At 38.1% G+C, this 17,624-nt stretch overlaps 1 protein-coding gene across 1 annotated transcript in view; it reads right to left on the bottom strand.

Moving 5' to 3' along the window:
* astn2 (astrotactin 2) overlaps positions 1–17,624 on the bottom strand; it is a 271,553-nt gene that overhangs the window by 31,551 nt on the left and 222,378 nt on the right. Inside the window, exons 18-19 of the mRNA XM_008424385.3 lie at positions 8,565–8,698; positions 6,277–6,425 (exon numbers count right to left, since the gene is read on the bottom strand). Of these exons, the coding sequence (XP_008422607.2) occupies positions 6,277–6,425; positions 8,565–8,698 (283 nt within the window). The remainder of the gene's footprint in view (positions 1–6,276; positions 6,426–8,564; positions 8,699–17,624) is intronic.

Genomic DNA, 17,624 nt, shown 5'->3' with positions numbered 1-17,624 from the left:
AGCCCTCCATGCTGCTGCTGTCTGGTTCCCCCTATCTCTCTTTTGCTTTGAGCTCGCTCTTTCCTCGTCTCTTCCTGGCTCTACTGTCCTAAAATGACTCCAATCTTCTCACAACGCAGTTGCTGTTTCCGTTTTTACACAGTGTTCGCTTGTAATTAATCTGTGACTAACTAAATCTCGCTAAAAAAAAAAACCTGGCCTTACAGGTATTGGTGAGTAGGCTTTTGTTTATTGGTGAATAGGTTTTGATCAGCAAAGCTTTATGATGAATGCTTATAAGAAGAGGTCGCCTATGATTTGACGAATCAATATGACGCGTCAATATCCAGAAGTACCTTGGCGGGTTTTTTTTGACAGTTTGCCTTTTACAAGGAACCACTTGCAAAACAGACAAGACAGATAGACACAGAACAGACCTGAAGGATGTTTAAAAATACTCCCTATTCTCTCTTTATCAAAACTCTGTTGTATTCTTTTATGAAATGCAAATGATGACGTCTGTAATCTCTGAGATGGCCAAAACTAGACTGAAATAAAATTCATACCTTTTCACAGTCAGTAATAAACACAAATACAAATGAAGAGTTTTCCGATTTATATTACTACATACCCAGATTAAAATTAATCTTTCATGTTATCACAGCGCCATTGACACAGCTTAACGTCTTTCAAATCTGCGAGGTTTTGACTCCACATTACGTGCCTACTGTGAATGTACCTTCACATTTCACAGCTGGTTTGCTTTAGAGAAATGCTGAGCCTCACAATAACACACCAGTGCTCTCTATCTAACTGGTTTTCCAATAAATCCTGCCTCTGCCTTGTTGTGCCATCTAGAGGTCTGTGTAGAGCCCAGTGAAGTCACTCATTTTCTGCATATCCGTCACAAATGGAATCCATCATCACTTAAATTTATGGCACATAAAAACTTCTCATATATGGAATGCCCTGACGGCAGTACAAAAACAAACAATGTAGAATAAAAGAAACTGTGGATTTTTGTTCTTGGCCTGTTGGCAAATAAAGTCAAATAAAGGACAAATAAACAAATAGCATCTATTTTGCATTACAGTTTTCATGTAAACTGATACATGAAAAAACTTTCATTAAGAAATATAAATATAATAATTTATTAGTAAACATACAGATCTGCCATATGTTACATTAATGTTGGAGGTGGATTTTTTTGCACAAACTTCACTTGGTTTTCCAGAGATTGATACGAAACAAAAGAATATCCAGAGATCAGCAGTTGTGTAGACAGTAAGGCTTTCTGGATGTCAGAAGGAAGAGGAGAATGGGCAAAATAATTTGAGATCACATAAAAAATTACAGTGTTTCAAATTAAGTGGCCTTTGAATGTATATTACCAGTACCCAACTGAGAGACTGAGTCTTTACAACTTGTGCAAGACCATGGTTAATCCCTACTTCAACAACCTCAACAGTATTCAACCAATACTCCTGGCATACACACTGAACCCCATTGAGATGATTCAGGACTTATGTTTAATCCACCAAAAAGGGAGCACATGATTCCATTACTCATACAAATTACCTATGACTGTCAAAATTAAATTAAAAATCACTATTACTTACCAGCAGACTGGCATAGAAGCAAGGCTTTAAGCTACCATAACATTGCTTTTTCCTCTAAGTACAGAGGTCTGCATACAAGAGAGTTTTACTACTGGATGTTTGGTTTGTGGTTCATATGATAGTAATGCAACATGCTATTAAAACAAGGGATTTCTTATATATGTTTCCAAAAATATCAAAGATTAATTTTGGTTTTCCCGTCACAGATACTTCTATCCACAGTTTTCCTTTTCACAGCAAAGACGTTTGAAAAGTTTTCTTACTGAACTTCTAAAACCGTTTTCTTTACATTCATGCCCCTCTTGAGAAAGCATATCGTAAATAACTGAATCTAAATGTGTACAATTTAGCACTGAAATGGAGCATTAAATTAGTTTTAGTGTCTGTCTGCTGCCATCCCTATATTCATCTGTCCATCTGTCTGCTCATCCATCTTCTGTACCCACGTAGGCCTATCAGAGTCATCAAACTCTGGAGAATAATGTAATTCTCCAGAGTTAAATGAGAGAGAGGCATGGTACACCCGGTTTCCAGTCCATCACAAGGCAGCTATTAATGTTAACATTATAAAAATGTCAACTAGTATGTGGTGTTCTGGGTCCATCTCCAAGTTTTATACAGCATTTTGGAGAATGTTTGACATAAGGCCAGAGAATAAAATATCTGATTCTGACACAACCCACTACAATGATGTCTGGGAATAACTGGATGTGAAGCCTCCTTAAAAGGCAGAATTTTTAAAAAAGTATTATTTCCACTAAATTGAGATTTATCATGAGCTACCAAGAGTGGTATCTTTTCATTTGATAATGAAAGAGGAAACTCATGTGAGCAAAACCGATGAGAGTTACAGTTAAAGGAAATTATGTTCAGTGCAAAGAGTTTCTAAGACTTTAATTGCATCCATTCATGCAGGAAGCTGCAATGAATGTCAAATCTCAGGCAGAATGTTGGCACATTGCATAATGAGAGCCTTCTTTTTAACAATGACCTAGGTGGTGTGAAAAATAGTTCATAAGCAGAACATTTTTAATTTTAAGTCATGACTGGAGTAATGAGAACTATCCCCACCTGTTTATTCAGCACAGTTAAATTTTCAATGTAATCAAATTGTCTACAAACTCAATAGGAAAAATAAATAAAATTATGGCCTACAGTTAATTGGTCTTATTTCTGATATTTAACCCTTGTCCGCCTCAAATGGATTTTTGTCTTTCTCGCATGCATGCACAAATGCAAAAATAAAATACACATTTTATTTGAATACTGACTTCACATTATGAGTTTTGAGTGATTTTCCTATTAAACCCCCATACAGCAGGATAAAATTCCAACACCTTTTCTGAATAAGACCAAAATCATGAGATCCTTGATATTTTATGAGAAAATGTGTTTTTTTTACCATCATTATATGAAATACCTTTATGATCAAAGGACTCAGTCTCCTCTGCTGTTCTATAGAAACAGCTTTGGAGACACAGTGAGGGCAATATCCAAGTGTATGAACATCCTCACTCTTTGCCATCTGTATGAGTGTGCACATGGCTGTATGTGTGTGCTCAGCGAGTGAGTCATACTCAGCATGGTTGAGTGGAGTGTCTGACTATCTCATTTCGCTTACATGCACCAGTCTGAAGCAAGGTTTTAATTCTTCAGTGGGTGCCAATTTAGCCACAGGTTTTTCAAACATGAGCACCAGCTGACTATCGTTTTCATACATTCAATATTTTTATGTCAATATTTAAAAATATTAGCTTTTTGTAATCTGATTGTGTTTTCTCCATCCTTCCTCTTCTATCCACCTAACTGTTCAGTCTTGTCCTCCTCGGCACCATAGGGAATGGAACCTTTTCTCACTATCCTTCCCAACTCCGGAACTCCCTCCAGAAAACTGTAGCATTGTCTCTCTTCTGCTTTTAAAATCACAAAAAAAAAAAAAACAACAACGAGAAACTTTGTGCTTCATTTTAAAAAAATAATATTACCTTATTTTAGGCTTGGACACCTAAAATAGGTGTATCTCTTCACATTGCCCTACATTGCCAAATACCTTTACTGGCTTAAGCTCTATGGTTGGTGATTTTGCCATGTGATTATCAAACATGGTTCAAAGTCATTCTGCTAAACAAATCTGCAACGTGTAACCACCTTCAAAGTCTGGAGAGGAAGCCATGATTGCACACGCCTTAGTTCAAATCATCCAGCCAGCTTGGAAAACATGAAGAAGTAGGAGAAAAACACATGCTATCAGAAAAAAAAAAAAAAAAACGCTAAAAAGCCCTTAAAAAAGGTATTTAACCCCAAAATTGCTCCAGTGGAGTTTCTTGTCTAGCAGTCAGCTAGACAAGAATTGAAAAAAAAAATAAAAACTGGTATCACACAGTTTTAAACTGGGAACTGCTTGGGTGAAGTGCTAAATACAAAAAGAACGACAATTAAACAATTAACTTTTCAAATATATTTTTGTATGGTTACTGTGGTGGAAAGCTGTGCTAGGAATTTAATTACAGCATCTATTGATAAATAAAAAAATAAATCAAAAGTGTCTCAGATGGTATAAAAAATCCAGAAATTTTAAAAAGTGCCATCTTTAAGGGTCATTGCTTTTATCAGACAATTTAACATTTTGAAATCTAGTGCCATTTTTTTCCCTCTTAATTTTATTTAATTTTTTAAATAAATTTGGCCCTTACAATCTTGCTTAATCCCATGTTGCAGAAAACAATAAGTTTATTTTTATTTCTACATAAAAATGTAGAAAACCTTTTCATCATGTATATTCCAGGCACATAGTGCCATTTAAAAGCACAATCGCAACTGTTTCCTTCAGTTGTTACAAGAAAAGCTGTAGAAACATAACTTAAAAGAAATTTGACTTTCCAATGTAATGCCTTGAAATTGGGCCTCTGTTTCTTTAAGAAGCCCCTGTTCTTTCTGACGTTTAATTTAGTTTTTTTTTTAGTTTTTTTAACCAGAGTTTAACTGAGAAGTAGCCGTAGGATGAACTTTGCAAATGTGCAGTTCCACCACAGGTTTGCTAATTGCAGTTGCTTGTCTGAAGGAGCCGTGTGGGGGATTTGTAGGCAAGCCGTTTTCTGTAATGTGGAAGCTTGGCATGGAGACTGAAGCTCAGCGGAGAAGCTTCATCAAATAGGCACTGCTTGGTTACAACACTAGTTTTCTGCACCCAGAATGGCTATCAAGAGAGATTAAATGATTTCTCAAACATACATAAAAGAATCAAAGCAACACTTCAGGTATGTTTTTGATGACGGAATAACATTATAACATGATATAAAAGTTAATTTTACATAATGCTGCCACTTTAGATAATTTTTACCCTAGCCCTAGGCAGCCTAAAATTTTAATTTTCAGTATACCTAATTTTCCGCACTATAAGGTGCACCTAAAAACCTTCAATTTCCTCAAAAGCCGACAGTGCACCTTATAATCCGGTGCGCCTTTTTATATGGACCAATATTGAGCCACAACAGGTCTAGCAACTACGGTAAGCAGTCGCCGACTTCATTTTCGCCCGTAGAAGAAGCGCTGGGTGCATGCTGGGATAGTTGTCAGAACGCTGGTTTGTAATCTATTAATAAAGTTTGACTGACCTATCTATCTACCAACCGTCTAGAATCAGGCTGTCTGCAGGTCATTTAGCACCACGTTCTCCACGAACATGCGGCCACGCCCCGGCCCAGGAAGGCTCTCCTCGCCAACCGGAGTCAGACTGCTTTGTTGACATTCTTTATGTCAACAAAGTGGCTTTAGATATTCATCCTTTAGTGCAGCTCCATCAGGGGATGCATAACGTAACTCCAGCCTCTACTGTAGCGTCTATTCTATGCGCCTTATAATGCGGTGTGCCTTATATATGAAAAAAGTTTTAAAATAGGCCATTCATTGAAGGTGCGCCTTATAATCCGGTGCGCCTTATAGTGCGGAAAATACGGTACATAAATAAAAGTCATCAATGGTAAATAAATTAAAGAATTTGCAAACAATAAATTGGAACTACTCTAAAGTTGAACTTTGTCTCTGTTGCAACACCATTTACAACACGAGTGGTGACTGGCAAATAGAAAAGTGAGTCACCCTCACCATCTGCCCCTTCATGCCTCACCTCTGCCAGCATGTGTGTGCCTAGCTGTCTGGGGCCTCTCTTTGCTCACTGGTGCCCACGCTTCATCAGCATCACTTCCAGCTGTGATGGATGGCTTGTCTATACTTCTCAATGTCTGAGGCCACTTTTTTTCCCCACAACACCTAGTTTCTTGATTGGATCTGGCTTGTTCCTATGACTCATACCGGCCCTGATCACAACAATGACCATTCCCTTGACCTGTAAGTACAATTGCCAGAACCACTCACAGTGTTTGGACGACCCCCGCTACGTCATACCAGGTCCTCAAGCAAATGTTTTATATGTGGTTTGAATTCAAGGCCAATTCCTCCACCTTCTTTTTGAAACACAAAGTAATAGTGTAACTTCATGCTTAGAAGAAAAAGTTTTAAACTTAGGAGCAACATGAGCAAAATCAGGGATAAGTGCTCACAAGATCACTATTGACATACAAACCTTGTGTAAGTCAAATGTGGGAAAAACATAACCAAAAATAAAACAAAGGTTATAAGAGATAGTCAAGAAACTAGCTTTAAAATTAATCTTTCCTACCTGTGTAGATTTCAGCTTCTGAAGGATCCTCCACACGTTTATGTTGAATAATGTAGTCAGAAACTTTGCAGCCAATAAGCGGCTCCACATCCATCCATTCCAGGGCCACTGTTGTGCTTGAGGGCTCCAAGTTAGGGGCCAGACGCAATCTAAAATAATACAGGAAGCAAAACACCGGCAGTTATGGATGCTATTCTAATTTGATCATTGCCCTATTATCTTTATTTGCAGTTGTTTCACTCGCTTTGGTGCAATTCTCAAAAGTATTTGTTCAATCTTCATATCATTGTATCACTTGTGCACATCAGCAAATCAGTTTTTCATTCATTTGAGCAAGGCACATCATGCAAGTGATTACGTACAATTCTCAGTACATTTCAATTGCTTATGGCATGTGGATCAAAATGCATTATATGCGCCTCTGTTGAATTGTTTTGTTAAGTTTGTCCAAGTCTTAACATACAAAATGCTTGAACAAATTGTCATAATATGCCAAGCATATTTTTATAAATTTTTATCAGACGTTTTTTCTAGATATTTCCCAAACTGGTAAATTGCTCCCAGGTGAATCCCAAGAAGGTACATGTGTGAAGCACTACAAGATCAACCAATGAACATACAATTTTCTGACATAGATTGAAGGTTCATCTCATGAACCCTCAGCTGGCAAGCATATAGTGTATAAAACACAATGCTACATCTCTGAGGAGTTAGGAGGCAAAACAGTGGAAGAGGCAGAAGAGGTTCAGGACATAATACCAGTTTCCGTCGTAGCAACAAGATATGGTTTGTAACCCACAATAAGATGCCGATGGAGTTCCTCTCATCCTACTCCATTGAGGAATTGTTCTCAGTATGGAGATGGGAACTAAAGGAATATTGCACTATAATTCCCACAGACCTGCATTGTCCTGTTTCCATTTCTATTTTTTTCTCCTTTGTTCTGTGCAGTGCTGTCTTTTCCTTTACGTATCACAATAACATGGTCTGTCAAAAAATTACAGTGAAAGTGTAAATTTGAATCTTGTTCAGTCTCTTGCCATTGATCTCCAACAATTACAATTTACAGTACTTGTCATCAAAACTTTAGCCATAGTTTACAGCAGAACACCCCTTCAGGGTATGTTGTTACATTGACGACATGACTAATCAATTGGACTGTCTTATCCATATGCAATGAAACTTGTCATTCTGAGGCACTGACACATTCTTTGAAAGATATTTAATTCTGAGAGATGAACTAAGGATTTTGAAAAATAAATCAGCTTTTGCAAGCAGACATATGCCATGTTTAAATGTTTGTACGAATTGTTTTGAGGAATGCACTGTTTACAAATGTAAAGAAAGATTCAAGAAATGCACCAAAATGACTGAGAAAAACTGTCAGTAGCTGGTTAGAAATCAGTAACTCAAAATGACATACTGTAGATCACGCAAATGTGCAATTTCAACAAATACACTTTTTAAATACCAAGCACAACACTATTAAACATTTGTTTGATATTGATCTGAAGTGTACTGTATTTGCAACTAGATTTTTTATAATTATTTTAGCATGCCATTGTTGGCAAGATATACTAATATAATTGGCCTATAAGTTCACATGAACACAAATTCAGAAGTTAGCTCATTCTCTCATCTTTGGTATTCAAATTTAATGTGGCTATCATAACAACTTAAATATATTACAAGGTTTGTTCACATTTTTGCCATTGGTATTCCTTTAAAAACCACTAAATAGCATGCACACTGTGAAAATGGAAGCTAAAATTAAAGTGCTTGTTATTTCTAATGGGCAAATAACACTGGGATATATACAAAAACAGGAACAAAATATTTTGTATGAAACCAACACAACCACAGTCAAAGCTGTCCATTCAAATTCTAGTTTCAGTCATAAAATAGAGGCCTGAGCAATAGCTCTGTCCTCTATGGTTGCTTTTTCAACCCACTACTTTTTTGTGGAAGTCCTCATGACAGACATTTCTTGAGAGAATGACCCACAAAAGCCTTAGGAGTATTATTAGGGCACCTTGAATGAATGTATGTTCTTTTAGGAGAGGGAGAGTGTGAAGTCAGCCAACAGTTATTAGAACTTCAGGGACCAGGATTGGGTGTACGACATTCTTAGGAATCAGTAGAGGCAGGTGTGCGTGTGTGCGTGGGTTTGTGTGTAGGGGTGTGCGTGTGCGTGTCTGTGTGCATACTAATTTATAACCAGTGCATGCATTAAGAAAACTTCTCTTTGGTATGAAAACCTAGATATCATAGTGTCACCTCACACTTACATTGGCTGCCTGAGGGGACTGCAGTTAGGCAGGCCGTCTTTGCTGAAGGCACTCAGGTCACAGCGACACCAGTTATCAATGACATCGCCCTTTCCAGCACACCAGTATGAGCTCATTGTGGCGCTCTTGAAGGCCTGTAAAATGTAACAGGTGAGAGAAATGCAATTATCTCTTAGAACATGTGCGCCCTCTCCATCTATGCTTAGCCCATCCCCACCCGAACCCTTTCAACCAGTCCCATTGATACATATCGTTATTTTCCATATGATGGCCTCCCATCATTTCTCTCTGTCTGTCTGACAGAAAGACAGACAAATAGATAGATGGATCATTTTGAATATCCTCAGTAATTAAGCATGGCTCACTTAGAGGAATTTAAAGATAACGTATTGTTCACAGCTCCAATCAGTCACAATAAGAAAGCCCTAGAGCAATACACTTCCCCCTTACATGCAGACTGACCTTTTTATTTCCACCTTTCCCAATTACCGGATGGCAGGAAGAGCTCACCAGCACCAACAAGCTTACACTCCTATATCATTGATGCACTGTTACTTTTATGATGGAGATGTGAGAGCAGTGTCACTCCTCACCTCCCTCATTCAATGTGCTTCTCTGCGAGATCTGCTAGCGTGGCTGTCAGTCTGACTGAAGCGGGGATGGAGGGGGTTGGGTAGTGAGATATTAAGAGGTGACATCATCTCCTAACATCTCCTTGTGCTACTTCATTATCGGGCGAAAAGGGAAAAAAAGTCAAAGGCAGAAGCTCAGTCATCCTCTAAAAGGCAGCAAAATGCCAATATAACCGTCAAAGCAATAAAGTATAATGTCAGGGCTTTTCCTTAAGCCACGGACATAATATAGAGTGACTTCCAGGGAGTTTGCAAGCACTTCTGCTCCCCCCTAGTCACACTATGGATCAATAGAGCTCTCAGTTATTTATATGCACTAACTGGTTGGTAATGCTGCCTCATGCATACTGCTTTTGAGATGCTTGATCATGGTCACAAAAAAGACACTGATCCATGCAGAAAGTAGCATACCAGGCACCCAACACAGAGCCTCTTTTTTTATTGAACACCATAACGTTCAATAACCAGAAAGCAAAAGAAAAGATGAGGTGCCGTATTACTCAAAGAAAATTGTGCACGATGTGCACACACATGCAACGTAACATTGATTTTAAGTTAGCTGTTTCATGCTTCATTTCACTGAAGATATGCCACCAAAGATTTTTTGCAATGTGCCAATTATTGAAAGTGACATTTGAGGTGATTATCTTTAAGTCCTTACATGACTAACAGACAGCCTAGAAAAAACAGAGTCAGGGTTTAAATGCAGAAGCTGATGTTTTTACTCTGTCAGACTACCACATACCTGCCTTTGTCTGAATGGCTTAGGAGGTGTCAGCAAAATAAGTCACCCTGCTACCAATACTTTTGGTCATAATTTTAGAAAAGCTTTTGTTCCATGAGCACTGCAGTTCACACGGGCCAGAAACACATGGCATAAGCTATTGCTACATAGTCAAAGCAACACCGACTGAAATATTACAGCAAAGACAGACACATTTACTCCACTATTCAGAAGGTTTAAAAGTGACATGCTTTGTTGGTGCAACAGGGCTAGATGTTCCACAAAATCCATATTCCCTCACGATACCCACAGACCGTGCTTTTTAATAAGCATATATGGCAAAGCAGAAAAAATGGCAACTTTGACATTTCCACAACATTACATTGTTAGCTGTGGAAGAAGCTCAAGATTTTTTCATGGGAACCAATTCCTTCCAAAACCACTTGGTTTCACTCAAGTATTTTGAGAGCACTAGTGACCTAAATGAGCAGCAGAGGAAAAACTGAAGAAAAAAAGAGGGAGTGAGGCTGGAGAGTCCATGAAAAATAGGACAGTCAAAAAAACAGTAAGATGCAGGAAGAAGAAAAGGTGCAAAAAAGGACTCTTAAGCCATTAAAGCAATTCCCTACTTTACAATGAGGGCAGAGGGGATCCCTCAGAGATCAACCTCTTCTCATTAAACAGAATATACTCCAATGTAAGCCCCTCTAACTGATACTGCAGAATGAGCAGTTATTGTAGAGTGCTAAGCAAAGACTGCAAACCATGAACATCTAATGACCCCATGAAAAAAACTGAACATTTCAGGACATCTCAACCCCCCTTGCACCCATGTGGTTAACTGCTGCCGGAAAACACCAACAGCAGGAAACTTGCCACCCCATGTCAACAGGAGGTACACCACAGACAAAGGCATCAGAAAAATCCCAGACCCTGCGTCCATGTATGCACAAAGAATGGATAAATATGAGAAATGACCCCACTACAAAGGGCAAAAGAGAGAAAGACCACAGAACTGCCATGTGCTTACCACCCTCAGTTTCTTAGAAAAACCTCATATGGGCATGTGTGCTTGATTGCATGGCTGCACATGTGAAACACAGACAAAGCGATCACCACCGTGTTTATGTTTAAAGAGTAACGCAAGCCAGTCTTCACTGGGTAAACAGGGAATCTAATTGTGGTTAAGGGAATGAGGTGGGGAGATGTGTGGGGCCGCATAGGAGGTAAAACAGAAATGAAGGTTTATGGACATGGGAAAAAAAAAAGAAAAGCAGTTGCATGTATGTGGAAAGTGATAATGTCTTAAATGTCTAATAGCGAAGATAAGGAATATGGATGGAAGAAGAAAAATCTTTAGAAAGATGAAAAGAGAAGATGAAAGAATCTAGACAGAGTACTTCAATTGACAAGAGGTGGGTAATGTAAGTTTTATTGATTAACCACAATTCATACATTCCATAGAAAATTCTAATTCATTCCCTATGCATTCTGCGCTCACCAAACAAGAACATGAAACAAATCTCAACTACTTGTGCTTCATATTAAAACAATAGGTACTTTGCAAAGGAGAGATCCATCAAAGCCTTGATGGAAACCATGTTGGACAGTTTAAGGGCAGAGAGAGATTTCTTTTCAGGGACTGGTGACGTCCCTATTGTTCCAGTGGCTTCACTGATCTTAGCAGTTCCTGGATATGCTGTGATTGGTATGCAGGGAACTTACCTGTGATCAACAAATTGAGTTTTAAATGCAATAATTTTCTGCAGTGTGCATAAAATGTTACAAATGAACAGCAAGACCAATTACCATAAACAACTTCAGCCATGTGAAGTCAAAGTCTTGACGTCATTTAAACCCTGCAGACTCAGTGGCTCCGAATCGCAATGTGAACCTTTCACTTTCATAGAAACCCTGTTGTGACTTACAAGAAGCCAAGTGAGGCCATTGTGACCTCCTTACTGTATTAATCTGTTTGTCTAGTCTATGCTGACCAAATTACTGTCTGTATTCTGAGGCTAATACACAAAAACACTGGCCAGCTGGCCCACAGTATTGATTTATAAGATAATCACCAGTGGTGGAATAGAGTCTATGTCAGAACACACAGCAGATCATCTGCGTGCGCATGTGTGTGTGTGCACCCACAACAGTGCCTTTATGGGACTTTTCCAATCATTCAAGGGTAATGGTGTTAACAAAGAAGCCAATGGGCTTCTTCTAGGAACCTTATCAGAGGTAGCACTTCCAGGAAATTGTGCACTAAGGGCAGGTGGTGGGTTGGTTCATCCAGAGGTTGATGGGGGATTGACGTGTCACATGACAACTCCCAATCACCGCATACGGTTTACCTTTCTGAAAAGGTAACTAAATGTAAAAATATTCTAAACAAATGTGAGCTGTCATGCAACATAACTTGAGAGTTATCAAGAATACTGGGACAATATAGTTCTAAAATATAGCCCAGTGACCAAAAAAAGAATAACAATGCAGTCCAATCCAATAAATCCAATGGAATTAAGATCAAAATGGCCGATAAGCTTATAATGTCACATTTTCAGTACGCTTCCTTAGCTAAATCAAAACACGGGAAGGCTGTCCTTTCACAGCCGTAAACAAATTTGGTCAACTCATTCTTTGAACTATTTATTGTCAAAGCAGATAGAACATGACACATAAAATATTGCTGAAATTGTCTCACCTCTGCAAAAGGCTATGGATCATCAGCTTAGATTAGGTGTAGCAAAACAGTCAAATAATATGCTCCTGTTAATGTAATACTTTTGTGAGTACAAGAAGAGGGTATATAGTGGACACAAAGCGAATGACTAAATCTGATCAATGACCAGCAATATTACCTTCCTTGGCAGTGTAGCTGCATTCTTGGATTCAAAAGTTAATGTGTGCATCAGACTGGAAGAAGTGCTGCTCTTGACCTATATGACTGTATGCTACCAGAATGAAAGTACCATCTGCACACCCCAACTTATTTTCTTTCTGGTCATATTTCTGTGCCAAACTCCAGCTTGAGTGGATTTACATTATTACTTAGGTACAATCTTTCTAACATATGGGAACAAATCTGTAGGGGTTTTGCTTCAGTCAAAAATTCATTTTTTATGCAATGCTGAACTAGTCATTATTTATTATTTAAACTCTGTGCAGAACAGAGCCTAAAGATGTGGACACAGTGATCTGTACGCCTTGTCCTGCCGTACATCTTCAAAGTATGGTGGGGGATTAAGATTTGGTTTGGAAAAATATAGCTATATGGTGATATTACTGTTGAGTGGATCAACAAGATGGGAGAACATCATGCACACTCAGATTCATCCAGACACATTAAAACTCTTGGAACAACATTTTGCCTTTCACAGCAACAATCCAACAAGCCTTTCATAAGTTTTTCAAGCAAGTTTTTAGATCTCAGATCAGTTAAGCTGTGGTACGATTACTGAAAAAAAAATAAAGAAAAAAACCTTCAAAGGGGGTCAATAGGTTGCTTAATACACACAGTCTCTGAAAAGACAACACTTTTGACAAAAAAAGGCAGACATAGTAGTTTTGCTTAACTTAGTCTAAGCCTGTTGATGTTTCTTGCATATAATTTAATTATAAAGTGTTTCAAATATTCAGTGTGCAATATGTATTGTCTTAACACTATGTGCATTGCTGGGTCTATTAAGTTTTTTTTTTTTTTTTTATAAAATGACCTAGGTCACAATTGTATCAGTAAACCTGCTTGCTGTTAATTCTTGGTATGTGCTCGTTTACCGACTCAGTTGTTGCCTATAACATTTTACAACTCTCAAGAATAAAGTGAGCGGAATCATTGATCATTCCTCTTTTCTCAAACCCTTTTTATTGTTCAGAATCCTTGACCTTTGTTTGAAGTTTCTTCAGAAAAACCTAAATGTTTTCCGTTGGATGTTGGTCTGGGAACTGAGATGGCAATGGAGGAAGGTAGATTTTGTGGCTGTGTTGATTGAGCAATAGGTTTTGTATCATTATCCAGTTAACTAAAAGACAAGCTTGCAGTCATAAATATAAGTATATACTTCAAACATGTTCAATTATTTGAAAGAATATATGGTACCATTGTTTCCAAAAAGGCCCTTCAAAAAAAGAAACAAGTCCATATGTATCTTCCATTACACATAGCAGAGGGCATGTGTGCTTTTTTTAGTAATTGATCCTATTTCACTTGGAGGGTTTCTTATATAAAACTTGAATGCTAATCTTAACTAAGCCAAGACATTTTAACATTTTTCTGAAGCTGCCCCACTTTCCCTCAGTTCTCTAACATTGAAATTGAAGCATTCCTTTACCTTCTCTAACACCATATTTACTATGTGGTAATAAGATAAATATGTCTTCTTGCCCAGAACAGTGATCAGTGAGTCAAGGAAATAGAGTCTGTGTCATGTCACACCTACAATGAACACTGTGGATTACTAATTAGATATTTCTAGAATCTCCAGTCATTTTTATTACCATGGATTTGTTGGATTTGAAATTCATTGTGAGATTGTCTACTTCAATAAAAACTCAACCTATTTTTTAATTTGTTTTTGTTTTTTTTAAATCAACATATTTGTCAGCGTCTGTAAAATCCTTCCTGTGCCTGTGCTGCACTTGAGCTTAATCCTTCTACCTCTCCCATTTTGAACCTGCCATCTTATATCTATCTCAAATGCAGTTTTGCTGATAGGAAGCACGGTAGTGGCCAATGGGCAGGGTATAGAGCATTCTGACCCATTAGACTCAAAACCAATTTGTTCAAAAGGTTTGCCATAATTCAGTCATAGCAACCCTGGGGCTGAGGGACCACAGGCAATAGTTTACTTATTTATGGTCTGAGCTCTTTTTCCCTGGCATCAGACCACATGTCGGAGTCAGTGTTTGCATGTGTGTATAACCATGACCACCTAAGTCAAATCAAATCCAATTCCACAACTCCTTTCAGTACAAATTGTTTGAAGACCAAGTCTAAACTGAACAAAGCCAAAAAAGAACTTGGGAAATATGTATCTTTTGAAATACGTTATCACTGAAGGATCACCAAATGTGCCAATAAATTATACAGACAAATATTTACGGTTTCTGCATGCAAAAATGGGCAAATATTATGAAAATTTGGTTTGTTTTTGAATTATTGTCAGACATATCACGTCATAAAGAAGGCTTTCTATCAGACAAATATTTTGAGTGAATACAATATTTATTGTTTTATGGTATTTAAATGGTAATGTAATTTATGAAAGAAAAGACAACTATCATCAAGAATTTATGATAACTGGCAACAAGTCTTTTCAATAATTCTGATCCACTCTTTTGTTCTGATTTATCTTTTTACTTTTGACCCCCTCCAAAACCACAGTTCAAAGTGGTGTGCTACTTGATGTGCTATGAGACAACAGAATTTACAATTATAGTGAATCAAGCAGGTTCTGAAGAAGCAAAGCATCCCCAGAACACATTTAACTGTTGGTATGGTGTCTTATTCGGAAATACTGCTAGTTTCCACTGACAATAACAGGTACATTTTTATTTCATCAGACCACAATATTCCCAGACATATTGAGATTATGAAGGGAAATATCAGAAAGGCCATTATGAGTTTTGGTGGGGATGAGTGGGGGGTTCTTTGGTCTGCAGTGAATCATTATGTCATTGACTTCATTTCTCATCTCTTGTGGAATTTCCTTAGACTTCTCGTAGCCTGTTTCATATTGTCATATGGATTTCATTTAAGTATTTCTCAATTATTCTGGTCTGGTATTATTCTGGCTAGGGTGTGGCTTGTAAAATAAAATTAAATTCAGCCTTTCAGAAGTGGGGATTAATCACATGATTTAACAATGGGGGTGATTACTTTCTCAGACAGGACCAGAATGATTAAAATCTTAACTTGATAGAAACTGCAGTTTGTCTGATAATACATTTTCCTTCAGGATGATTAGACAAAAAGCAAAAAAAACAACAAAAAAAACAGAGGAAATCTGTAAATGGCGAAATATGTTTTCACAACACTGTACTAGACTAAAAGTCACTGAGACATCTGAGGTCTAAAAAAAAATCATCTCATACATCCCATCCAGTGTTTACGACTATGAAATTGTTCAATTGGAATTTGTTCCTCCTCTCTCTTCACTAGTCTCTTACAGCAAATTATGTCCAAATAAATATTTCAAAACCCAATCTCCGAAATGCAGAAACTAAGAAGAATGACCATACTTAATATTCATTTCAGTTTCTTTTCATTTCTAGTGAAGGTCTTCACAAAGAAATGGCAATAAAGCCATTGTCCATACCCCATTCTGGGTTAACATGGAATATATATGAGAGAGCCGTGTCCTGTCAAACTGCCAGATAGCGTGTTTGAGGTCACTGAAAAGATACCAGCAGCTGAAAAAAAGAGCGAGGAATGGAGCCAAAGTGAAAGTGACATATCTACTGAAGCCAGATACAAGGCATTTACAGACACATTTATCCAAATAGAAATGCACATTCAGATAGAATCTAAGTCCATCTAACCATAAACTGAACTTATAAGCTTCTATTTGATTGCTTCCATTGATTCAGGGTAAAGCGGGGGGAAAAAAAGAGGCCTTATTTCTAAGAGAGCTTTTGCAGCATGGCAGCTGTCTTTCCCCACAGACTCAGCCAAGTAGAAAGACGGTCTCAAGTGAAATTGTGTGTGAGAGACAGATGCACACATGAAGAAGAAGCGACGGAGCAATTGTGTGTGTAGACAGACAGGTTGCTGTGAGTCTCTAATGCAATATACGAATCTGCCATTGTGATGTGCAGCAAGAGGAGAAGAAAATGCAAGCAAAAGAGTAGCAGAGTGATGTACTCCCTGCCCTCCGCAGAGGTTGATGGCATCAATAAGAGGCTAATAACCCTGCCTCAAGCCAGCTCAGAGGGGTACCTTAGTCTACTGCGGTACCAGTCTTCTTCTCGCATGCCTTCAGAAGACCAAGGATAGTTTTGGGGTAGACAAAAATAAGGGTAGTTAAGTGGCTGGAACAGCACCATGAGGAGACATTTTTGCACTTCCTCACATTTAGGTATTGACTAGGCCCGCTATGGGTTGTCTGCTATTGATTCCCCCTCCTACTCTTTGGGGCTGTGGTGCTTGTTATGAGAGGCACGTACAGAGGTTAATGCTGTGCGTGTGCTTTCTGAATGCACTTATCCATATTTACATGGATATTTATGGAGATACCTAATCAGATGCATGCTTTACGGATGTTGAACATTTCTGAGTCACCTGTTTTTGCCTCCCTTCTTGCGCAAAGAGATTGCAAATATACCAGAGACGAGCTTCCGAAGACGAACACTAAATGTAGCACAAACAGGGCAAAATGTAGTCAACTAAATGTCAAGTGAAGCCAGAGCCTCTTCCTAAATTAGGCTTCTGGAAAACAGATCTGATGTGATTAACTTTCACTGCAAAAAAAATAAAAAATGAATCCAAAGACATCCTATACAGAATGAATCAGAAACACAGCATGCGGCTATTAAGGTGATGTTACATTCAGCAGTGCATCCTTGTTTTAAAACACCGATAGACACACATTCAGACACACTCACATGCATACACACAGACTTCCCCACAAGTGAAAAACCATGATGTCATCTTTTTATGCAGCCTGTATTACAGTACTCCTTCCCAGTGGTCAAAGTTAACCAACTCAT

This window comes from Poecilia reticulata, chromosome 12 (genome assembly GCF_904066995.2).
Source record: "Poecilia reticulata chromosome 12, P_reticulata-male-v2, whole genome shotgun sequence".
Taxonomy (NCBI): Eukaryota; Metazoa; Chordata; class Actinopteri; order Cyprinodontiformes; family Poeciliidae; genus Poecilia; species Poecilia reticulata.
Note: the sequence above shows the minus strand (reverse complement) of the source record. Positions and strands in the feature narration are given on the sequence as shown.